Consider the following 24,473-nt stretch of genomic DNA (forward strand, 5'->3'; position numbering starts at 1 on the left):
AGCCCAAATTTTGTTCCTTGGTAGCCTTGTCTGTAAAGTGGGGCTGATGACTGTCCACTATCTCACCAGAAGTTATGAGGATTAAATGACCATTTGTATGGAAGCAAATGATCAGAGATTCAAGAACAGGAGTAGTGCTCTGTGCCCTGTCATGTGAGAGAAGGAGATTCATTTGTTTTCCGTGTGATCTTGGACAAATATGCTCCCATCTCTGGACCTCTATTTCCCACCCACAAAATGAAATAGTCTAGGGCACTGGTTCTCAGCCCAGGCTGCCCATTGTTCATCCTGAAACAATTAAATCAGAATCCCAGGGTCAAACCCTGGCATCAGGATTCTTCAGAGCTCCTCAGAGTGATTGCAACATATGCCAAGACTGAAAACCTGTTCTGGGGAAATACTTCTCAACCCTGACTGTACATTATAATCTCCAGGGGAACTTTAAAAAATAAAATATCTGGACTTAATCCTCTGATAAAACTGAATGAGAATCTCTGGAAATGCGATCCGGGGCTTCAATACTCTTTTAAGTATGCCAGGCTAAGAACCAAGGCTCCGGGTAAGCTCTCAACTGTGTTCTCTTGCTCTACCTGTTGACCTGCAGTAATCCTAAAGGAAGGGCCTCTTAAAGGCTGCAGGCGCAAGGACATCCTCCAGTGATCAGAGTGTCCGCATCGGCTGTGTTTATTTCTGGTCCTGGCTGGCAGCCGTGTGGCCAGCTCCAGACCAGCCACAGCTCTTGTGGCCCTGGGCCAGGATGGCATGGGACTTCACTCGTACTTGCAGATATCCTTCAGTCCTTTGGGCAGATGAAGCCCATCGATGGCCAGCCGGTGCACCACACTCCTCTGGATCACCAGGCGGCACAGAGTCTGCAGGGACGGCACTGTGAAAAGAAGGCTGTCAGACGCAAACTGAACTGGAAGGGGAGTCTGAGGTCTTGGTCCCCACTTTGCTGTTCACTTAGACAAGTCCCTGCTGCTCTCTGGGCCCAGCCTGCTTCATGAAGCTGCTGACATGGCTGAGATAACATGCTAACATGGCTGAGAACTCTCAACGCTGCAGCCCTCATTCCATTGCATCACTGAGCGCACTGCTTGGCCCACTCACCCAGCAGCTTCCAGGAGGCAGGGGTAGTGTCTGATTTACCTGTGCAACCCTAGCCTCCAGCACAGACCTGGCAGAGTGGGTTCCAGTTCACTGAATTCATGAAATGAGATCTTAGGTGTGAATCAAGGGCTTAACAGGACTCCAGCGAAGCTCTCAACCTGGCATCTGTGAAGCCTCTCCCAAATCGATGAGCATTTTTCTAATAGAACACCCAAGTCTCAAGAAGGGGGTTTAGAATCCCTGCCTACGTTAATACAGAAAACATCGTCAAAGCCAGAAAGGCCCTTGCAGGGCATCCTAATCAATCACATCCAAGATGGGTAAAATGAGGCCTAGCATGAGGGAGGGACTTGTCCAAGATCACAAGCAGAATTGGAATTAGAAGCTAGTTTCCCTGACTTCCCAACCAATGTTGGGCAGACCCAAAGCCAAGCTAGGTGGCTACGAAGTCCTGGTAGGTTTTTGTCCCCACATTAGGCCGGGAGGGGTCGCTGCCCAGGGGCGGGATACCTACAGCCATACTCGAGCTGCACCAGACGCACGCTCTTGGTGGAGGCGAACACGTCCACCACTGCGTAGAGGGGCTGGGTGGCTGGCAGCCCCCGAGCGCTAGGGCCCATGTCCTCGCCGTTGATGACGATGTGCATGTCGGCGGTGCCGTCGCGGCGGGGGCAGAAGAGAACGCCCAGGCGGCTGCGGCGCGCGGTCGGGGGCAGCACGTTCAACTCGTAGAGCTGGTCCAAGAGGTGGCTGTAGAGCCCAGGCCGGCTGCGGCCCACTAGGCGGTCCCGGGGAATGCGAAACTGCTCAATACACAGATAGGGTTCAGCCAGGAGGGCCGGGGGTCGGCTGAGTACCACTGCCTCCGTCTCCGGGCGGCCCTCTGGGGGCACCCGGTTGTGGTGGCGAGTGATGGCGAAGACCCAGGTGTGGCCGAGGCTGACCAGGTCGGGCAATGAGAACTCAGGCACCGCGGCCAGGCTGGCGGGGTCGAGCGCGGTCAGGCCGAGGCGCAGGTGCCCGCACCAGCCCAGCTCTTTCTCCTCGATCTCCACCAGGAAAACCTGGCCAGGGGCCAGCGGCTCGCGGCTGAAGCACACACCGTGGGCGAAGCTCTCCACGCGGGTGGCCCGCGTCCCCGAGGAATCCACGCGGATGTTGGCACCGTGCACCCGGTGGAAGCGGGTGGGAGGGGGCTCCAGGCATGCGGGTCTCCAGGGCGCACCCAATCCCGCGGGGTCAGAAGGAGCAGCCATCTCCCGGCCCGGAGGCGGGCCGGCGGATGCCGGGGGCTATTTTGGGCAGCGGGCTCAGAGGATGACCGCGGGGGCACCATGTAAGGTATTTCCCTCCTGACTCCTTTGCCCGAGGCTCTGCCCGGGGGTCCTAGCGCCGCCTGCTCAGCCATTCAGCCAAGAACCGGCCCCGGGAGGCTGGGGAAACCTGGGCCCCCACACTCGGGTTATCTAATCGCGGGCGCCCGAGGTACGACCCGCGAGGTCCGCAGACTCTAACCTGACGTGGACCGCCACTGTCCCTCCTCTCCACCCCCACCCCTCACCAGACCCGCAGAGACCAACCAAGGGGCCAGGAAAATTGTCACATGAAGCCGGGATTCACGTGACTCGGAGTACACGTGATCTCCAGTCGCCCGGCACCTCCGGGAGAGTAAGGACGCAGGGGACCAGTCTCTGGACACCTCCTGGAGAGTAAGGACGCGGGGAAGCAGAGGTAAAAACTTCGATGGCTGGAAGGGGTCTCCGAGCCCCAGTCCGTGTGCGGAGCAGGAGGCTCGGCCGGCGGGAGCGCGGGCTTCTCTTGCGGGTGCACCGCCATCTCCTCCCCAGGGGCCGCTGCACCCAGGCGCCGGGGAGTCGACGGAGCGGGTAAACAGGGGGCATCCGCTGCTTCTTCCTGCAGATGGTTCGCGCCACGCCGCCGCCACTGCTCCTATTGTTGCTGCTTCTCTCCCAGGAGCCCCGAAGCAAGGCAGCCCCCAAGCAGGACGAGATCCAGTGCCTCCCTGGGCTGGCCAAGCAGCCGTCTTTCAACCAGTACTCCGGCTACCTCAGAGGCTCCGGCTCCAAACGCCTGCATTACTGGTCTGCGGCCCTGCCTCCCAGGCGGGGTTGGGACTGGTGCGGGGCGTAGCACTGGGGTGCCCCACCGGGGGATGTGACTGGCGGGGGGTGGGGTTCTGAAGGCCCCTAAGGGCACCTGGGAGCAGGGAGGGCTTGAAGGAGCCCTCCACTTGTGCTGATCCTGCCCTGACTCCCCTCCTAGGTTTGTGGAGTCCCAGAAGAACCCCGAGGAAAGCCCTGTGGTGCTTTGGCTCAACGGGGGTCCGGGATGCAGCTCCCTGGATGGCTTGCTCACAGAGCACGGCCCCTTCCTGGTGAGTGGAAAGCAGTGGCCTCCTCCAATAACCCGGGAAAGGGAGAGGGAGGAGGCAGTTCTCAAAGGAAAAAGTTAGGGAAGAGGGAGAAAAGGACTGTGATTTTCCAAACTTTTTCCTTCTTCCTGAGCCTCAGCTTCTTCATCTGTACTGTTGATCTGACTTGGTACCTTTCAGGGCTTTTCCTCTTATGTGACATGCCCAGCAGGGTGCCCCTTGCCCTCCATCCAGGTGGCCCTTGGGACTTAGTCATCTCTTTCCTCCCCAGGTCCAGCCAGATGGCATCACCCTGGAGTACAACCCCTATTCTTGGAACCTGGTACAGCTGGGGCTGTGGGTCCTGTGGGGGTCTCTGAGGCCTTGGACATGGTGGGGAACATCTTCAGCTCGTTTCCTCCTCCTTCCAGGTTGCCAATATGTTATACCTCGAATCCCCAGCTGGGGTGGGCTTCTCCTACTCAGATGACAAGTATTATGTGACCAACGACACTGAGGTGGGTCAGGGCCTGCCCACCTCCCCAGCTCTCTAAAGGTAGCAATATGGTGTCATCTGGCTCTGCCAAAAGCTGTGTGGCGTGGTTTTAGCCAAGTCACTTCCTCTTTTACAAACAGAAGAGGTTGGTGTCATTATCTCCAGGGTTCTTTCCAGATCAAATACCAAAGTCTCCAGATTCTCTCCAACCTTCCATCTCCAGGTCGCCCAGAACAATTTTGAGGCTCTCCAAGATTTCTTCCGCCTCTTCCCAGAGTACAGGGACAATGAACTTTTCCTTACGGGCGAGAGCTACGCCGGCATCTACATCCCCACCCTGGCCGTGCTGGTCATGCAGGACCCCAGTATGAACCTGCAGGTGCAGCGCCGCTGTGGGAGGGAATGGTGGCATCTGTGGTCCCAGCCTTGTGGTTAGCAGGATCAAAAGGTCAACTTCCCCATAGCATCTCTTTCGTAGCATCCCTGCCACTAGCTGGCTATCCCTGCTCGTGTGCCTCCCTCTGCTACCTGTCAAGCCACCAGCTCTGCTTACATTGACTGGTGACCCCCACCCACCCACCGCCACAAACCATCCTGGGTTTCAGCTTCCAGATTGCTCGAGGTCTGGGTGGAGGTCATGGGAGGCTCCACCTCTTCTTCCTCCTCTCCGTCCAAATGAGCTGATGCCCTTGGATATTTCACAGGGACTTGCTGTGGGCAATGGACTCTCCTCCTATGAGCAGAATGACAACTCCCTGGTCTATTTTGCCTACTACCATGGTCTCCTGGGGAACAGGTATTGAGAAAGGGCAGTTGGGCAATCTCTAGGGTGTGGTGGATCATGAGTCTGTCCCCAAGGCACATGATATCCCAGGGCTTTGCCCTGGTTTGTGAGTTGAAGGTGGGCATGGGGTTTCTGGAAGGGTTTGGTACTCAAAGGCCAATAAGAGAAATCAGAATTTAAAGGAACTGTCTAGGGCTGGCTGGGGTTTGGTGACCTACCAAGGTGTGATGTATTTCCTAGTCCCCTGGGGTCAGGTCCTGATTGAGTGTTGGGTGGAGGAAGTAGGGTGTTCACCCTCTCTGCCCACCACATGGGCCTAAGCACTTTTTATTCTGATCTTCTCTAGGCTCTGGTCTTCACTCCAGACCCACTGCTGCCCTCAAAACAAGTGTAACTTCTATGACAACAAAGACCCAGAATGTGTGACTAGTGTGAGGTTCTGCCCCCACCCTCTGTCATCCTTGTCACCCCTACCTGGGAAAGGGACCACATCCTCATTGCTTTCATATCCGGTACCTCTCTGGGGCAAGTGTGTGTTCCCACCTCCAGCACCTCCTGTTGCTTTCTGGGATACTCCTATAATCCCTACATGGGAGAAAGGACTTCACATTTATGAGACATGTCCTGGGTGCCAGGCACTGTGCTGAACTATGTGTAGATGATTTCAACTTTGAGATTTCATTCAAGTGAGATGTACTATCCATATTGTCCAGATAAGGAAACTGAAGCCAAGAATGTTGAAGTCACTGTGCCGGAGGCCTCAGTGCTGGGAAGTAGTGGGGCTGGGGTTTGGACCCAGGCCTGGCAGATTCCTCCCCTGAGCCTATTTCCCTACCTGTGAAAAAAATGTGGGAAGGGTGATGGCAATGGGTGAAGTGGGGGAGCCAGGAATCTGGGGAACAAGTTGGTAAGGTAGTGGAGAGGCCAGTGGCTCGGTGTGTCATTGCAGCTTCAGGAAGTGTCCCGCATCGTGGCGAACTCCGGCCTCAACATCTACAACCTCTACGCCCCGTGTGCCGGGGGGGTGCCTGGCCATTTAAGGTAGGCCCTGCTGGGCGCCCCTCGGGCCGACTCCAGCCTCATCTAGAGGCTCAGACACGCACCTCCCATCTCATCTGCAGGTATGAGAAGGACTCGATTGTGAGCCAGGACTTGGGCAACATCTTCACTCGCCTGCCACTCAAGCGGGTGTGGCATCAGGTGTGTGTAAAGGCAGGGGCTCCCTCCTGGCAGGGCAGAGCAGGGACCCAAAGCCCTAACCCTCTGTCTGTGCCCCCAGGTGCTGCTGCGTTCTGGGGCTAGGGTGCGCTTGGACCCCCCCTGCACCAACACCACAGCCCCCTCTACCTACCTCAACAACCCTTACGTGCGCAAGGCCCTCCACATCCCCGAGCAGCTGCCCAGCTGGGAAATGTGCAAGTGAGGTTTCCTGACCGCTCGTGGTCTGGGGGTGGTGGGCCGTTGAGGATGGTGGGTGTCAGGTTCCCAGGGATCATCCTCTGGCTGGTTAGGAGGGGCACTAGGGGCATTCTGTGGCAATCAGTGGTTGTACAGGGTGTTTAACATCCCCAACCCTGAGTGGATTGACATTCAGCCGATTCATTCTGAAATGGCCACACTGGTTGTTAAAATATCAATTATTCCCATGTTGTTCAGTAAATAGACACTGTCCCAATGCCCTCTAACTCCCAGCCCAACATCATGCCCAGCTGCCCAGGCTCCCTATGATCCCAGCAAATGAAGGGGTGATGCCCGGCACAGCAGGGGCCCACTCAGGTCCATTCTGATTGGTCACTGCCCACACTCTACCATTATTGCTGTAGGTTTTGCACCTGCTGGCCCCTAAGCACTGTCAGATGTATCCCAATCATTGTGACAACAAAAAAAAATGTTCTACATATTTCCAAATGGGGGTGGGTTAGGGATCTCTAAATTCCAGCTCCTGGTCCAGGTAAGTCCTAGAGAGATGACGTGCCTGAGGAGGGGACTGAAACCTAGCTGCCTGCTTCCTGGGCTGGAGTTTGGGGATGGGAGAGAAAGTCCCATCTAACTCTTCCCCCCTCTCTGGTCTTCCTGTTCATGCCCATGTGCTCCTCACAGCTTCCTGGTGAATATGCAATACCGCCGTCTCTACCAAACTATGAACTCCCAGTACCTTAAGCTGCTCAGCTCACAGGTGAGTGGAGGCAGCACAGCTGAATCCACCATCAGCCTCAGGATCTTGGAGAAAGGGCAGGGCCAGGGCTCCTTTAGACACAGCTCCCCTTGGGACAGATGGGGAAGCAGAGACTCCAAGAGATGAAGTCACTTGCCTGAGGGCCTGTGGTTGGCAGGGCCAGGATGTGAACCCAGGTCTGCCCCCACCATGTGACCCTGGGCAAGTCTGGTAACTATCTTGAGCCTCCATTTCCTCGTCTGTAAAGTGGGCGTAATCATGGTACCTACCTTTGTAGATAAAGCTTTTAGTAGAGCACTAGCCACGTGATAAGCAGCCAGAAAACAATAATTTTCTGCTTCATGCTATTTAGCTGGGCCCCTTGAACCCCTGGGAGGTAGGGGTTGAACCAAGGTGGGCCCTGGGATTGCTCCAGACTGCCCATTTGTCCCCGTCCTGGTTCAGAGGTACCGGATCCTGCTGTACAATGGAGATGTGGACATGGCCTGCAATTTCATGGGGGATGAGTGGTTTGTGGATTCCCTCAACCAGAAGGTAAGGCAGCATAACCTGGCCTCGGGGTCAGGCTGCAGGAGGGAGAGGGGTTGGGTATCTGGCCGACAGGGAGGGCAAACCTAGAGAGCAGTCTCCGGCCCCAAGCTCTCGCTGCCAGCTGTGGGCAGGGACAACGGGGTTGCTACAGGCTGATAAGAGCCTTTTGGGTGGGGCAGATGGAGGTACAGCGCAGACCCTGGTTGGTGGACTACGGGGAGAGCGGGGAGCAGATTGCTGGCTTCGTGAAGGAGTTCTCCCACTTTGCCTTTCTCACCGTCAAGGTAGGGCATGGGCCTGCTGCGGGCTAGCTGCGGAGGGAGCGGATGGGGCAGGAACACACCCACCCATCTTTTCCTTCCTGCTTCCTTCTATGCTGGGCGACCATCTGGCCCCTGTGAGGGCAACCTTGGCTGGGGGGCGGGGGTAGGTCAGGGGGCCAGAGTACCAGGGCCTGGGGAAGGGTTGGGGGGAGAAGAAAGTTCATGGGCTTAGAGGATCCAGTGGGATGAAGGAGGAGTCCATGGAAAAGGGGTTTCAGGGGGAGGGCACAGTGGGGGACAGAATCTCCACAAAGCTTTGCTCCTCAGGGCGCTGGACACATGGTCCCCACCGACAAGCCCCGGGCTGCTCTCACCATGTTCTCCCGCTTCCTGAACAAGGAGCCTTACTGATGAGCGTGGGACCAGCACCCCCACAGCCAGACCCAGCACCTCCCAGTCTCTCTCAGCCTCTCCTGCTAGGAGGGAGGCCTTGCTTTATGCACAACGTCCCTGCGGGACAGGTCCCTGCCTCCAGAGCTGGCCCACACCATCCCACAGCTCCATGTGCCTCACACCAGGCACCAGTGCCTCCCGCAGACAGCCTAGGGGTGAGTTAGCACTTTATTCCTGCCACAGTTCCTGCCTGGGGTGGGGCCTGGCCCCCTCCCCTGCTTAAGGAATGCCCCTCTTGATGCACTGATCCCACCCCAGGAACCCAGCTGGGCTCTGGATGGCCCATGGGGGAGCGGGGTGGGTGGACTAATTCTGGATTGAGTGTGATTATGGAATTAAATCAGGTACAGCTTAAAATCCTGTCTTCTCTGTGGCACTGGGGGTTAGAGAGGGATGTTGCAGCATGTGCATGGGGCAGAGGGAGGGGCTGCGAGGGGCTGGAGTCCTAAATGTCAGTTCCCGGGATGGGGGCTCAGGGCTCAGGCAGCTGTCATGGAGGGTGGCGGAGCACTGGATGCCTGGGGGTCCCTGGCATAAGCAGGATGGTTCTTCTCAATCACCTCTCGCAGTCCTTTGACAAAGTGGAGGTCAGCCCCGATGGTGAGGAAGCCCTGTGCAGGGGGCAGAGAGGAGGGTCTCATTTATTTATTCAATTATGGAGCCCAGAATTTAAGAGATAGAGACCAGAATACTTGGCTTTGAAGATTCCCATTCTAGGAGAAAGACAGAACAGCAAAGGAGTTCTTATAACTCTGTGTGAAGGGCATTAAGAGAGAGACTGTGGGAACACAGCCTGTAGGGATCAAGGAGGGCTTCCTGGAGGAAGTGATTGCTTGGCTGAGAACTGAAAGATTAGTAGGAGCTGGGGATGGAATCAGGAAAGGGTGTTCCAAGGGACAAGGCATGGCCCGTGCAAAGAGCTGGAGGAGTCTGGTGTAAGATTAAAATGGGAGAGGGCAACCGATAAGGGAATGCTCTGCCCTCCATCTTCATCATGCCCCCACTCACCGCATGGTTCGTCACCACCTCACGCACAAAGCTCATACCCTCAGGTAGTGGGATCTGCACCCCGCGCCGGGTCCGCTCTGTAGGTGGGAGCAGCTGGTTCAGTCTGGGCCTGCCCAGCCCAGCACTCCCTCCCTCCTCCCTCTCACACCCCCCCAACCCTACCATTGAGCATGGGCATCACGGCAATCTGCAGCATGGTCTTCAGAGGGGCCTGCAGCGGAATCAACTAGAAGGGAAGAGTGAGGTCAGAGCAGCGAGTGGGTCGCAGGCTTGCCCTATTTCCCACCCCTGAGCCCCGGCCCGGCCCACCCACCAGTCCCAACTCACTGCCAGTGACTCAAACGCAGACTGGTTTGAGTAGATTCGGAACCTGCAGGAGCGGAAAGCAGGTGGTAGGCCAAGCCCTGGAAGCCTTCCCGTCTCGGGCCTCCCAGGCCTAGCCGCCAGAGGCCCCTGAGGCACAACCCTACACATCTTTCCAGGTGGCTGTCCCACTTTCCAGGTGCGTACCCTTGGATGAGTCATTTCTCTCTTTGGGCCTCCTTTTCTCCAAGTCTGCTACTTATTATTTTTTTAGCTACCATTTATTTGTCTAGCACTTCCTATATGTCAGACATATTTGTATTTAACAAAACTTACAGTACTTACTCCCCTACCAGATACTAAGAACATTACAAAAGTTTATTATTATCTTAAATATTTTTAAATATCAACTGATATAATCCTCATGACAACACTAAGAGGTTGTACCATTAAGAGCTGACTGAGCCTTAGAAATGAGGAAAATAAAGCCCAGAGAGGTTAAATAATTTGCCTAAGGTCACAGTTTGTAAGGGGCAGAACCAGCCTCTAGAACAGAAGCTCTTAACCACTATCCTGCATTATCTCATTTGACCTCCCAGAGAATGTTCTGTATCTGTGCTGTCCAACATGGTAGCCACTAGCTACCTGTGTTTAACTGAGGATGAACAAGAGGCTGAGAAGATAAAGTGACGTGCCTCAAGGTCACAAAGCAAAGATGTGCTGAGGTTTCTGCCAAAACCCATGTTCTTTGCTGTTCTGGTTCCCAGACACCAGCTCTGTGACTGGGTGTGTCATTTAACCCCAGCTCTAAGACCTGCGCTTTATATGTACTGACAAAGCCCCAGCTCTTCCCCGGCTTATAGGGATGAGGCAATTGCGGCCCCTCAGCTGTCGGGCAGGTGTGACTGGGGGGTGGGCTGCCTACTTGCGCAGGTCCAGCTGCGTGCGCAGCGCCTTCCCCTGGAGTGCCATCTTGGCGCCGAGACGGGCGTCCTGTGGGAAAGTGGGGAGGGAGTTGTGTTACTGACCAGAGGGGTCCATAGCCTGCTTCTCCCTGACCCACTGCAGCCCCCGCTCTGGTGCCCGCACCATAATCATGCTGGACAGCTGGACCTCGGGCTGGTTGGGCGGGACCAGGGCGATGGTGACGCTGGCAGTGACGTAGATGGTGGTGCCCGAGGGCTTGATGGTACAGCGCGGCGGCGCCGTGACCCGCAGCTCCAGCTTCAGCGGGGAGTCGATCACCGCCGGGCTCTGGGGCAGGGCAGGGCAGGGCAGGGAGGGTGGGTGAGCTCCCGGGATCAGATCCCTTCCAGCCTGAGCCTGTGCCCTCAGGGAGCCCAGATCCTGGCAAATATGCCGACTGGTCTAGCTTCCAAGACCCCTAGCTCTGCATCCAGCTTCTTTGCCTTTGCCCACACTGTAGACCTTCTAGCAAGGTCTCCTTCTCTTTCTGCTTTTCTAAATTCTCACCATTCAAGATTCATCTCCAATCCCGGGACCCCTTCTTTCAATTAAATACCCTCAGCCCACCCTTATCTGTCCTGTCTCTAAACTGCTGTGCTTTTTCTTCTATAGATGATAGCCTAATAGCTAATGTTGAGCAAGTGCTTCCTCTTCTAGATGTGATTCTAGCCATTTCACATGTGTTAGCTCATCTAAACCTCACAACAGCCCTGTGAGGCAGGGACTGTTATCCCCATTTTATAGCCGGGGAAACTGAGGCACAGAGGTTAAGGAACTTGTCCTAGGTTAAGGCACTTATTAAGCTGCAAAGCTGGGATTTGAACCCAGGCAGTCTGGAAACAGAGTCCATGTTCTTAACCACCTGGCAATGTTTGATGATGATGGTGGTGGTGATGATGGCAATAATAATAGTAGCTAGTGGTTAGTGGGTACTTTGTGCCAGCTGCTGCTGCTGTAATGCCATTACACGTATGAATTCATTTAATCCTCATTATACCCCTGTGAGACTGTATAGTGTAGAGAAGAAAGCCGGTGTGATCTGGAATCACAGATTCAAATTCAGGTTCAAGTTCCAGCCCTATCACTTGCAAAACTGAACCTAGACAAGTCCTTTAACCCTTTACTATAAAAAATATTTCTTTTAAAAATTTTAATTACACCCCCCTGTATTACACAAATAAAAATAAGTAAAAAGAATATATTCATCATCACTAAAGCCCCTTCGGTTGCAAAGCTTGGGTTCTCAGCCCATCCTCGGGACGGCTCTGTGAAGAAGACAGGGCAGGGAGTAGCATCCCTCCTTAGCCTACTAGGAAACAGGCTCTGCCAGGAGAGGGGCTCTGGGCTTGGGCAAGAGGCCGGGGTTTCTGTCTAGTCCATGGCCACTTCAGGGGGCCTCCGCCCACACCCCTCACTTGCCCCCTCATCTGATGTGCAGGTGGCGTGCCCCCCAGCTCTGGCCACATTCCTACCTCCTGCCCATGCTCACCAGCAGGACCAAGCTCCCAAAGAAGGTGGCCCGCAGCAGCACGTCCATGTTGTGGGGCACCTGGACAGGGAATTAGGGGTGAGGTGAGGTTATCACAAGCTCCATCACTGGCACCTCTTGCCCGCCCAGCCCCCCCCCGCCCCCACACACAGGCCCTGGTGTACCTTGTCCCCCACCAGTGACAGCCGCAGGACCCCCGCCCGGAAGTAACTCTCCATTGCAGAGTCGAAGAAGAACTCAGAGAAGGCCACATACACCATCCGCTCCTCCTCCTGCAGCTGGGGCTCCACTGCCTGGTTGGGCAGGCTCCAGTTCCCCACTACCAAGGGGAAGAAGGCTCCCTGGGGTAGGGGTGGGGGGTCAGGGTCAGGCTCAAGGTGGTACCCAGACAGACAACACATGTCTGCCAGGCCTGTGCTAGGCAACTGTAGGGAGCTGGTGGGGAGCCCAACCCAGTTGCTGCCCTTGGGGGCCTCACATGCACCTCTCAAAAGACTTCAAAAGGAGGGCAGCTGGAATGCTGCAAGAGAGCAGTCCCATCAGACTGGAGGAGAGAAATCAGGAAAGGTTTCACGGAGGAGGTGGTCACTGAGGGGGCCCTGAAAGCTGGATGGAAATAACAACTACCATTTAATAGTAATTATTATGTGTCAGGTACTATTTAAGCCCTTTATATAAGTTTACTTTTATCCACATAATAACCCTATGAGGTGGATTTTATTATTGTACTGTTTCCATTTACTTGCTTAAGGTCATGCCACTTCTAAGTGGCAGAGCCAGGATCTGAGCTGGAGTCTGTGCTCTGAAACCCTTTGCTACACTCCATCAGGAGGAGCTAAGCAGAGTGGTTCTAAGCAAGGACAGCCATCCTAGCTGTGTGACCTTGGGCAGGTGATCTTACCTCTCTGAGCCAGTCTCCCAATCCCTAAAACAGCTAAGATGTTACTACCTGACCCAGGGTTGTGAGAGGGTGAAATGAGGTTCTGGGCCTACAGCTTTGCGTCCAACTCCTTCAGGGAGACTGGGACAGGTAATGCAAGCAAAGGCCTTGAGCCTTGAGGTAGGAAGGGAGGGGCATATTTGGGGAAAGTGCAGCTGCAGAAAAATGGGATGAAGTTCAAAAGACGAGGCCATGCAAGTTTGACAAGGCTTGGATGCCAGACAAGAAGCCAAAGCATTGTAAGAAATGGAGTGACTTCACCAGAGCTGGGCTTTAGAGAGATAAAAGCAGCCACTTGGGGGAGAAGAAGGGAGGAAGGAGCCTGATTGGGAGGTCAAAGGTCACACACGCCAGCCCCGACAGCTCACCCGGAAGTCCATGTCCAGGTTGCTGCTGGAGGCCACAGGGTCCTTGAGGAGGGAGTAGTCAATGCCAATGAACTCGTCCACAGGGCTGCGCACTGCAGGGAGGGGCCCGAGTCACTCAGAGCCGGGCCTCAGTTCCTCACCAGCCCGGTGGTGAGAACGGCACCTCCCTCCTAGGGTTGTTCTGAGGATCAAATTAGTGCCTGGTGTGTAGTGAGTGGTCAGTGATGTAAGCTGCTGTTACTACTACTACTAATACTACCACCACCACAGGTGTTTCATCAAATCACAGAACAAGATGGCAGAGCCCTTTCCCTGGTTGTTGGTCTCGCTTGCCTTTTTTCTTCCCTGGCTACGTGTGGGGTGTGCCTATAGTCGGCAGAGGTCCTGGCTTAGGAAAAGAGAATTCATGTTAACTGAGCACCTATTAAGTGCCAGGCGATGCACATACTGAGGACCTTGACTCATCCCTCAGCTTATCCTCCCAGCAACCCCTGGAGGGAGACATTACCAGCCCAGAGACAAAACCCAGGCTCAGAGAGAAGTGAGTACTCACCTAAGGCCACAAGCATGGTGGCAGCGGAGGCCACCTTTGAACCCAAGGCTGTTGGACAGCAGAGCTTGAAGGGGGCCTGGGCCCCCAGCCTTCTCCCCACCCCCATGCCAGGTCCAGGGCCTGGCCCTGAGTTCCTGGCCCCACCGGCTCCAACTCACCAGGCACTGTGTCCAGGAGAGAGTTGAGCAGGACTATCCCTGCATGGTGGAGCACAGGGCAGATCTGAGAGGTGGAGCCCAGAGTCAGGGCAGGGGAACAAAGAGGCTGCACCCACCCCCCAGCTCCCCTGCCCCGCCAACACCCACACCTGCTGGTTGAGGAGGAAGCGCATTCCTGAGATGATGAACGTGGAGAGGAATTCATACACCTTCCTGCGGGGAAAGGAGAGGCCAGCTGAGCCCAGACCCTGCCCCTCCCTCAACCCAGGTCTGGGAGAAATACTAGTGACCACAGGTGCTAGTGGTGGTGTGGCCGGAATTGCCAGCCCCTTCATGGAGGTTTTCCAAGACCTGGGCCCACATCTCTCCAGCCAGATTTTCAATACCTTCTCTCCTATCCCCTGTTCTCCTCCAGCCAAATGAATCTACCCACAGCTCCCTGAACCTGCTCTGAGCATTGCTACCTCCATATGCTTACGGATGCCCCCCTTTCCAACTGTATTTCCCCTTGTCCTGGTTCAGATGCCTCCTCCTCCAGGCAGTCTTCCCATATCACCCTTCTCTATACTTTTTTGGTTCCTCTCTCAGGGCCTTTATGACAAATGTTTGGTCCCTCCAGCTAGGCTCTGAGCTGCTTACTGAATCCTCAGGACCTGGCAGCCATTTTATTTACTGAATAAATACAAAGCTGACAGTGCCACCACCAGAAGATAAACCCATCTTCTCCCCCTCCTCTAGTCCATCTCTTCCAGAACCAGCACAAAGTCCCTTCTCAGCCCAGAACTTGTAACTATGTTCTTGTTGTTATTATTAATAAAGGCTTCCAATCACTGAGAACCCACCACACCTCCCACTCTGCACAACATAATCCTCACAATTACTCCTCTGAGTGGCTAGCACTTAGGTAAGCATTTATTACATGCCAGGAACTGTTCTGAATATTTTTACACATACTAACTCAAATTATCCTCACAATGACCTTAGAAAATAGGTTCTATTATCACCCCCATTTTACCAAGGAGGAAAATGAGGCACTGAGCTTCAGTGACTTGCCCTGGGTCACACAGCCAGCTAGTGGTGGAGCCAAGATGTGGAACCAGCTGGCCTGACTCAAGCCCATGCACTTGGCCTTGCACCAGGCAAGCGGGCTGTAGGGCTCAAGGCGGGTACATTGGGTTTGGGGAAAGGACTTACTTGAAGGTTCCCCCAAAGGCTGCGTGCATTCTGGAGACAAAGGCCTGGCAGGAGACGTTGGACACCTTCATCCGGCCAGTGGGATCCCGGGAGAGCTCCAGAGCGGTGCGGATGGACACGCCCTCGGCGGAGGCGTTGATATAGCCCCCATCATACCTGCCAAGGGAGGGGGCACTAATGCTCACCCCGGCTGGGGGCTTGACTGGGTCTCCCCCCGTCCATACATCATGATACCTCTTCTTAAGGGTTCGTTTCCCACAGTTTACCAGACAGCCCGCCAAACCCTCCCGTCAACTCTTGCGAAGTGGGTATGATTGTTCTCATTGCACAGATGAGGAAAGGGAGCCTCAGAAAGGCTAAGGGATTGCCCACAGCACCCCAGTCCTCCTGACCCTCCCTTTCCTCCTCTTCCTTGAGGGTGCCAGGTCCTCACAAGAACCAGTAGAGAAGCTGTCTCTGGAAGCGCAGCCCTAAGGAGGCGTTCGTGATTTGCAGCATCAGCTCCTGCTCCGGTTGGAAATGGAGCTCAGAGTATGTCAGCTGCAGCTCTGTGACCTTCACCCTGGGGTGGGGGTGGGATGTCATGGTCAGACCCAGGGCCAGGACCCCTTGACCGGCCTGGAGACCTGAGCCTGCCCACAGCCCCCAAGGCCATGAAGAGGGGACCTTGCACAAGCACCGGATTATCACTCCCTCTTCTTCAGTCCTGCCCTCGGGAAATTGGGGTTGGTGGAATGAAACCTTCCTCGGTTCCCCAAGGGTCAGAGATTAGCTTGTTATGATCCAGCCTTAAAGGTGATCTTCACCTTATCTCTTAGAAGTTGGGGTTGCTTGACCTTGGTCGTTTGACTTCGCCTCCATCATCTAAGCTCCGCCCCATCTCCCAATTTCCGGGTCCCCCACCACCCGGCTCCCATCCTAAACCAGACCCCTCTCTCATCCATTGGCCAAGTCCTTTGACCCGGCCTCTCTGGTGTGCCTTAGCCATGCCTCAACCCCTTTGGTCCTACTTTACTCCTAGCCCCACCTACATGTCCTAGACCACGCCTATCTGCTTGGTCTAGTTTAGGTCGGCGGGCTTGACCTTTATCTTCTGGGCTGCTCGGGTTTCTTAAGCCTGCCCCATCGATTTGGTCACGCCCCATTTCCCTCTGCCATCGGGTCTCCCGAGACACCGTACGTTTACCTAAGCCCCGCCCTGCGACGCGCAGGCCCCGCCTTCGCCCCAGGCTCTGCTCTGAACCCGAGGTCTGGCCCCTGGGGCGCCCACTCACTCAGAGATGTTGTAGTAGAACTGGCCCTCTCTGCCCCGCACGTCTGGGATGGTGATGGTCTCCAGCTCTTGCTCCAGAAAGCGCAGTCCTTCCTGCTTCACTGGGGCGGCAGCGAGACCCTTAGCGCCGCCACCCACGCCGAGGGGACCCCACCCCCGCCCGCTCCACCCGCCCGCGCGCCCTTACCCAGCTCCAGCGCCTTGGAGGTGATGCGAATCTTGCAGCCCGGGAGCTCGGCGTGAGCGCCTGCCAGCAGAGTCAGGAAGAGGGCCCCGAAGAGGGCCATGGCGCACGGGCCTGGGGATGGGGTGGGGTCGCTGGGGTCATCGGGCCGCTATAACTCACTCCTGCGACTTCCAACTAGAAAGGGGGCGGGCCCGGATCGTTCTTCGGGGGAACCTGGAATTGCTAATGTTGCCTCCATTTGGCAGATGGGGAAACTGAGGCTCAGAGAAGCAAAGCGACTAGAGCCCTAGCGCCCAGAGGATTTGGGGCAAGGAGGAGATGTCCCAGGTTCCCTCGTGCCCCAGCCTCGTGACGGGTTTGGACTTTCAGGGGACCAGCACCTCCCTCAACAACCTCCCGGTTCCTCTGGCAGAGGGCGCGCGCGGGCTTGCCCGTTGCCATGGCAGTGGCTGCACACGCATTCCTGGTGGGCGCTTGCAGTCTCCCAGGCCCCCGCGCCGAGGGAGGGATGGGGGCGGTCTCTCGGGGTTCCTAGCCCCTCCGGGTCCTAAATCCCTACCTTCAGAGCTCTACCTGGTGGCCCCCATCTCAGCACCCTCCTTCATCCGCTCTCCTCCCCACCCGGGGTTCATTAGGCAACGCGGCTGGGTGAGGGGCTGGGGGCGAGATGGAACTCGCCCTAACTCACTCAGCGGCGGAGCTGGGGGGCGACGCTGGGGATCCGGGCTGCGGGGTCTGGCGGGCAGCGCCGTTCCTGTCGCCTTTATAAAGCCGGGCCTCCCCCGGCCCTCCTTCCTCTCCCCCCTCTCTCCCCTCCTTCCTCGGGGCGGGACGCTGGCTGTTGGAATGGTGGAGAGGGCTGCAGAGAGCCCCGTGACAAGCCCCGCCGTGGTCTAGACAAGTAGGGTCCCGAGCAGGTCGGGAGGGAGAGGCGGGAACCGTTGAGCCCCTCGCAAAAGTCCCTGGAAATTTGGTTCAAATCCCGGTTACGTATCTCTTCGTGCATGCTCTTGGGCAAGTCATTTTGCTTTGGTCACTGAGCCTCAGTTTTCTCAACAAGCACATGAGCCTGATAATAGGAACTACCCTTTAGGCCTTTCCTGCAGCTCAGGGCAAGGCCCAAAGTCAATGTGCAAAGCCCATTTTTCCCTTTCCTTCCTCCCACCATCATCTCAGGACTTCTGCATGGCAGGCTTTTATCTGGGGCCCCAACTGTCTTTGTGTCACTGCCTGGGCACCGTAAGGGCCCTGACACCTCTCCCACTGGGCCCAAGCAAATGCTGTAGCCCAGGAGGTGAAGTCGCAGCAGCAGGAGACTGGAATCACCCCAGAGGGAGGTTTGGCCTTTCCCCAGGCCCTATGGATTTGCAGAATACCCTCACCTACTGCATGAGCTGCAGTGTTCCAGCTTGTAAGACAGGGCATTGAGTAGGTGCTTGCTGCCTTTGTGTTGTCAAGTAGATGCAAGAGGAAAGAAGCAATAGTGTTTGATATTCCTTGAGCACGTTATTGAGCACCAGGCACTCACCTTGGGAGGGTGACGACTCATCCTGCTTTGCTCAGGACTTTCCCGGTTTCGAGACTGAAAGTTCCCCTTCTCAGAACCTCCTCAGCCCAGGCTAGTCGGGACAGTTAGTCACCAGATCTAGGTAATTTCATTTAACCTTCTTAACCTGTGAGGTGGGTACATACTATTATGGGCTCTCTTTGGCAAGAAACTAGAGGTGAAGACAATCCTGTCACTGCTATTGGGGAACCCACAGATTGTTCATGGAAGAGTCGGAGATGAGTTTTTATAAATGCTTAGGCTCTTGTGTCTGACAGACCAGGATTCAAATCCCAGCCCTACCAATTCTTTGGTGTATGTTCTTGAACAGGTTACTTAAGCAGCTCGAAACCTCAATATGCTCCTCATCCTGACATGGAAACAACAATTCAGGTTATTGCAAGAATAAATTAAATGGGATCAGGCATGTAGTGTGCTGGAAATGGTACATAGCACACCACAAACACCAAGTAAATGCTGGTTATTATGATTAGGGGCACAGACCACCAGCAAACAAGACAGAGAGAGCAAAGGAGGAAGGGAGAAAGTGCTGAGGGCACCCAGAGGAGGAAGTGCCTGCCAGAGATTTCTTTGAACTCCTGTAACCCTCACCCCTCCTAGAGCCCTCTCATTTTCTTAACTGAAATGAAAGCTCTATCTTTGTATCATTTTTATCTCCTACAGGATTTTGTCCCCTGCAATTCACTGTCCCCAGAACAGCCCAAGAGAGCTTTAAATGTATCCATGAGAACTTGGGTCAGTGGTTTAACAACTCTGGGCCTCAGTTTCCACATCTGTAAAATGAGGATAAAGTATTTCCCTCCTAGGGTCGCTTATGAGGATTAGTTAATGCACTTAAAGGGCTTAATAAACACCTGGCATTTAGTGAGGGATCAAAAAAAAAAAATGTTAGCTATAATCATTAGCCATCATGTAGTGGCTTTCCATCACACTGGGAATCAAATCCTGCCTCCCCACCCTGGTTTACAGGCATGTGATAGGGCCCCTCGTCTTCCACCACTCGTGCCCTTTCCATTCTGCTCCGGCCACACTGACCCGTCTGTGCCTTGAATATGTGAGTCCTTCCTGCTCAGAGCCTTCGCCTTTGCTGTTCTCTCTGCCTGGAACAGTTTTCTGCCTGATCTGCCCATGGCTGGCTCCCACTCATTCTGGTCTCATCTCAAATGCTGCCTCTTCCAAGAGGCCTTCCCTGTCTACCTAGCAGCTGCTCTCAGTCGCATCAGCCTGGTTTATTTTCTCTAGTTTTTTTTATTACTTTGTAGTCTTTCTTGCTTATTTATTTGTTTATTATCTATCTCCATGAGAGCTGAGACTTTGTTCACAACTGTATCCCAGTGCCTAGGACAGTACCTGGCACAGAGTACATAGTGAGTAAATATTTGCTGAGTGATTGAACTGGTTTGGAGCCTTCGCATGGCACGGGGAGCAGGAGATATTATGAACTCCTGTACCTCGCAAGCCTTAGTCTAAGTGACTCTAAATACAGTCCTCACCTGGGCTGGGAGCCCAGAAGGTGAAGTCACTGGCCTCAGGTCCAGAGACTTGTCTCAGCCTGCCCAGTGCCACTGTGTGAGTCCCCCCCCGCCGCCCCCCACCAAAGCATGCCCTGTCCCAAACCCTCACACTTCAGGGATGCTGGCAGACGCATCGCACAGATGGCTTTAGTCCTCACTTGATTGGTTTGAGGGATCGAGCGTCCAAATTCTCCCCTTTATCTCTCTTGGCTTTGAAGAGAGAAGCGGAGGCTTCCCAGCACTCAAAGTGACAGGAAAGGAATGCTTTCCTAGCCTCTATCATGTAGGAGCACAGCATGCATAAATGAATGAATAAATGAATGAATGAATGAATGAACATACGTACATACATAGCCGTGAAGTGCTTTGGATCCAGACAGACCTGATTTAAATGCTATTTCTGCCATTTTCCAGAGCAGAGGTTGCAAACTCTTTCTGTGAAGGGCCAGATAGTAAATATTTTCCGCTGTACAGGCCCTACGGTCTGTCTCTCTTGTTCAACTCTGTGCCAGAGAGGATATTTAAAGGAACAGGCTGTGCTATATTTGATCAGCCAGCCATAGTCGGCCTACCCCTGTTCTAGAGTAAATCAAAAAGTAAATCGTTCTCTGATCCTCGGTTTCCACATCTGTAAAATCGGGATGAACTGGTACCTGCCTACCTCCCTGGGCAGTGGTAAAAGACTAAATGTGAGAAAGTGTATAAAGTGCTGAATTTGTACTTGGCACACCAAAGGGCTCAATAAATGGCTGATTGTTAATATTAACTGGTTGTTTAGCAAACACTTATAAAGTGCTTTACAAATATTAACTCACCCACTCCTCATAACATCCTTTAAAGTAGGTATCCTTATCCCCATTTTACAGATGAGGAAATTGAGCCCAGAGAGCATAAGTAATTACCTCAAGATTGCAGAGCTATCAAGTGGCAGATATGTGAGTCAAACTTAGTCTGGCTCCAAATCCATGCTCTTAACCATTCCACTTTCTTTTTTTTTTCATTACCCCATTTAATCCTCCCAGCAATCCCGTGAAGTAATATTACCACCCCTGTTTTGCAGATTGGGAAACTAAGGTGCAGCAGGAGGAAGTAAGTGGTCCAAGCAAGCAAACACAGGTCCCACTGACTAAAAGATACCAAGCTGGATTTCTGCCCAAGATGGATATGCGTGGTCTGGCTCCCTCCTCCCTCTCCCCATCTCCAGCTGTGTGTTCTTTGGTTCCCTGCATGGCTTGGCGTGGCTTAGAGAAGCTGCGTCAGCCTGTCACCCTCTTTACCATTCCCCCACTCACCCCCACGCCACCCAAGCTGCCCCTCCAGAAATGACCCCCTCCCTCTCACATCACTCTGCCTGAGCCCACGAGCACGGCTGTTTGTGATGTGCCCGTGTTGGTCAGCATGGGCGTGCCCAGGAACATGTGATGGGGGACCCCTATGGGATGGGGGTGGGGCAGGGGAGACAGATGGCAGACCCTGGGTACATCTCCCCAGACGGGCCAAATGGCCATCTATTTCCAGAATGCAGCTGGACAGAAGAAGCAGCCCCATGGGGGCCAGACAGTTATAAATGGGGAAGAGGACTGGGGCTTTTGAGTTCAGCCAGGGCACAGCTGTCAACTGCCTTGCTGTGGCTTCTGAAGCTTGGGGGCCTGGTCTTTTGCTCTCTCCTTTTCTTTCCCATTTCCTTCTTGAAGACCAGTTCCTTTTTCTGTGAAAGGAGCCGACCACTTGGTCCCTGAAGGCCCTTGCCAGTTTGATACTCAAGGTTTCTTCACTGGGCATTGCTTCCCTAGCTCCTTTGCACGCCTGTACCTGGTGCCTCCCCATCGCAGCTCAGATGCTGACTTGGAGCAGCTCACTTTTCCTCTCTGATTTCTTCTTACTTTTCTTCATACTCCACCCTACTTTCTGCTTTCAATGCTTCCTTCTAGCCTGTGGGTTGACTCTAACTCATGGCCTCCTTCTATCTTTCTGGTCTTCTAAGCCTTGTAACTGTCTAGTCTTCCTTAGCCATCCTGGCCTTTGCTTTGAGGGAGGGGTGTAGGGTCTGCAGCAGTGCTGTCTAGATGTTTGGATTTCATAAGTCATTAATAACATTTCAAAATAATTGAAGAGCAGGGGCAAAAACAGGTAGTGTCTTTTCTTTTGATAATAAGGGTGGGCCACCACTTTCAGCCTTCCTTAAGGCAGGACCTTCCTAAAGATTGTAAGAAGCAGCCAACACACTCCAGCATCTTGAATTTTTCCAAGATGCCCTAATACTACAGTCTTTGGGGTCCCAATTATGTTGACTGTGCTGTAACCAACTCTTTGGCTAAGGCTTGCCGCCTCCCCGCCCCAGCCAGGAATCATAAGGCTATCACAGCCCTCCAGCTTTCCTCCTCTCTGTCACTCAGCTGGATCTGTATTTTAGCACCCCCATCCTCTGGTACTAGACCCTCCTCCCCCAGGCTTCTCCATCTCAGATCATGGCACCATCTTTCACTCAGATGCTCAAGTCAAAAACATAGGGGTTCTCCTTGACTCCCTTTCTTCCTTCTACCCCATGTCAGCAAATTGTGGTGTCTCTAACTCCAAAAGATGTCCCACATAGTTGAAATTACTGCCTTCCCCCCTACATGGAATCTGACACCCAGGGGTGTAGATACCCCTGGCAACGTGGAATATGACTTCCAGGGAGGAATCTGGACCTGGCATCGTGGGGTAGAGAACATCTTTTTGACCAAAAAGGGGATGTGAAATGAAATGAAGTAAGTTTCAGTGGCTGAGAGATTCCAAAAGGAGCCGAGAGGTCACTCTGGTGGGCACTCTTACGCCCAACATAGATAACCCTTTTTAGGTTCTAATGAATTGGAATAGCTAGCAGTAAATACATGAAACTATCAAACTACAACCCAGTACCCTTGAATCTTGAAGACAGTTTATAAAAATGTAGCTTATGAGGGGTGACAATAGGATTGGGAAAGCCATGTGGATCACACTTCCTTTTGTCCAGTGTATGGATGGATGAGTAGAAAAACGGGGGCAAAAAAAAGCACTTAGTGTTCTTTTTTACTTTAATTGTTCTTTTTCACTTTAATTTTTATTCTTATCACTTTTGTGTGTGTGGTAATGAAAATGTTCAAAAATTAATTTTGGTGATGGACACACAACTATATGGTGGTACTGTGAACAACTGGTTGTACGCTTTGTATGACTGCGTGGTATGTGAATATATCTCAATAAAATTGAATTATTAAAAAAAAAAAAAAAGATGTCCCACAACTATACAGTTCTCACCATTTGCATCAACACTGTCTAAGCCATTTGCATCCTTTACCTGTACAACTTGTTTCATCTCCTACCTCTATTTCCCCCACAGCATTTTAACCCTGCTTTAAACCCTCCAGTGTTTCCCTATCACACACAAAACCAAACCTGGACTCTGCCCCATGTCTCCTGAAAGACTCGAGGTGATCTAGCTCCTGCCTACTTTCCTCTCCAACCCCATCTTCTTCCGTCCTTTAGAACACACCAAGCTCTTTCGGCCTGTCTTTCCACGAACTGTTCTCTCTACCAGCCATATCTTTGCACAAACCTTTGCATAGTTGGCTTCCTTAACTCATTCAGGTCTCTACTCAAATGTCACCCCTACAGAGAGACCTCTTCCCCATCATTACCTGGCACTCTGTTTGATTAATTCTCTATTGTCTAGTCTTTCCAGAAAGGAGGGCAGGAGCCTGACTCTTTCATGGCTGTATCCCCAGTGTCTACCATCTGGACGGTGCTCAGTAAACATTTGTTGAATTCAAGAATGGGTGGTTGTCATCATCTGTAGACCTTTAAAAGGCGGAGATTTAATTGAGAACTGTGTGGCCCTGACCTAATCCCCACCCCCTAAGCCTCTAAGCTCCCTCTGCTTACTGGCACCACCCATTCCCCATACCCACCCCCTGTGTATTTCTTCAGGGTTATTTGGAACAGGTCTGCAGCCAGGAATGCCATACTTTGCTAATCTCTTCAGAGGCCTGAACAATCCATAAGGTCACAGGAGGTGCCCCCTCAGGATCTGGGCTGGCTGTGCAGAAATCAGTGCACCCCGACCAACCCACTTCCAGCCCCCTTACTTCACCTTACCTTCCAACAGGCCTGTCTGCCCTGGAACCAGATGTGTGCCTCAGTGGGGCATCTTGTTTCCCATGGCCAAGCCCATATGTTTCCTGGTGCTGGTGAGTTTGAGGTCCTTCTCAATGTACCTTAGAATGGAACCTCAGGCCTGAAGTTAGATCACCAATTTTCAATCCTTCTGCACATTAGCACCTTTTAAAGTAGAGAGTTTGGGGAATTTTTGATCTTTAAAAAAATATCAATGCCTGTGCCCCAAACCCAAGATTCTGATTTAATTGGGCTGGAGTGGGGCCCAGGCATTGGTGTTTTTTAAAGTTTGCAAGCAGGATATAATGAAAAAGACTGGCAATAACAAGTGTTGGCAATGATGTGGAGAAATGGGAACCCTTGTACGTTGTTGGCGGGAATGTAAAATGGTGCAGCTTCTTTGGAAAACAGTTTGGCAGTTTCTTAAAAAGTTCAACATAAATTTACCATACAGCCCAGCCATTCCACTTCTAGGCATCTACCCAAGAGAAATGAAAACATATGTTCACAGGAAGACTTCTACATGAATGTTCATAGCAGCATTATTCATAACAACCCCAAAGTGGAAACCACCCAAATACCCATCAACTGCTGAACAGAGAAACAAAACACAGCACACTATACAGCAATACAAG

The 24,473-nt window shown here is 53.4% G+C and overlaps 3 protein-coding genes across 5 annotated transcripts; 1 reads left to right on the plus strand and 2 right to left on the minus strand.

The window, feature by feature from the left end:
- Positions 1 to 660: 660 nt before the first annotated feature.
- NEURL2 (neuralized E3 ubiquitin protein ligase 2) lies at positions 661 to 2,665 on the minus strand. The gene is made up of 2 exons (XM_037812307.1): positions 1,625 to 2,665; positions 661 to 886 (listed from the first exon to the last, which is right to left on the minus strand). Exons 1-2 carry the CDS (start codon positions 2,364 to 2,366, stop codon positions 771 to 773), a joined length of 858 nt encoding a protein of 285 aa, XP_037668235.1. The 5' UTR covers positions 2,367 to 2,665; the 3' UTR covers positions 661 to 770.
- CTSA (cathepsin A) lies at positions 2,561 to 8,541 on the plus strand. Its single transcript, XM_037812295.1, has 15 exons — positions 2,561 to 2,841; positions 3,031 to 3,212; positions 3,394 to 3,505; positions 3,774 to 3,824; positions 3,913 to 3,999; positions 4,201 to 4,356; positions 4,682 to 4,773; positions 5,108 to 5,192; positions 5,711 to 5,802; positions 5,883 to 5,961; positions 6,041 to 6,180; positions 6,862 to 6,937; positions 7,382 to 7,471; positions 7,648 to 7,752; positions 8,059 to 8,541. The coding sequence occupies exons 2-15, from the start codon at positions 3,031 to 3,033 to the stop codon at positions 8,140 to 8,142; spliced, it is 1,431 nt and encodes a 476-aa protein (XP_037668223.1). The 5' UTR covers positions 2,561 to 2,841; the 3' UTR covers positions 8,143 to 8,541.
- On the minus strand, positions 8,335 to 17,422 carry LOC119516104 (phospholipid transfer protein). Of its 3 annotated transcripts, none has more exons than XM_037812292.1 (16): positions 17,312 to 17,422; positions 16,624 to 16,734; positions 16,438 to 16,537; positions 15,597 to 15,725; positions 15,164 to 15,319; positions 14,119 to 14,182; positions 13,970 to 14,033; positions 13,259 to 13,350; positions 12,115 to 12,291; positions 11,951 to 12,010; positions 10,585 to 10,749; positions 10,421 to 10,488; positions 9,520 to 9,562; positions 9,355 to 9,418; positions 9,193 to 9,269; positions 8,335 to 8,795 (listed from the first exon to the last, which is right to left on the minus strand). In XM_037812292.1, the coding sequence occupies exons 2-16, from the start codon at positions 16,721 to 16,723 to the stop codon at positions 8,664 to 8,666; spliced, it is 1,491 nt and encodes a 496-aa protein (XP_037668220.1). In that variant the 5' UTR covers positions 16,724 to 16,734; positions 17,312 to 17,422; the 3' UTR covers positions 8,335 to 8,663. The 3 variants fall into 3 exon arrangements, with proteins under 3 accessions (XP_037668220.1, XP_037668222.1, XP_037668221.1); XM_037812294.1 differs by having other exon boundaries at positions 17,308 to 17,326; XM_037812293.1 differs by having other exon boundaries at positions 17,183 to 17,321.
- Between the last annotated feature and the right edge of the window lie 7,051 nt (positions 17,423 to 24,473).

Source organism: Choloepus didactylus, chromosome 19 (genome assembly GCF_015220235.1).
Source record: "Choloepus didactylus isolate mChoDid1 chromosome 19, mChoDid1.pri, whole genome shotgun sequence".
Lineage (NCBI taxonomy): Eukaryota > Metazoa > Chordata > Mammalia > Pilosa > Megalonychidae > Choloepus > Choloepus didactylus.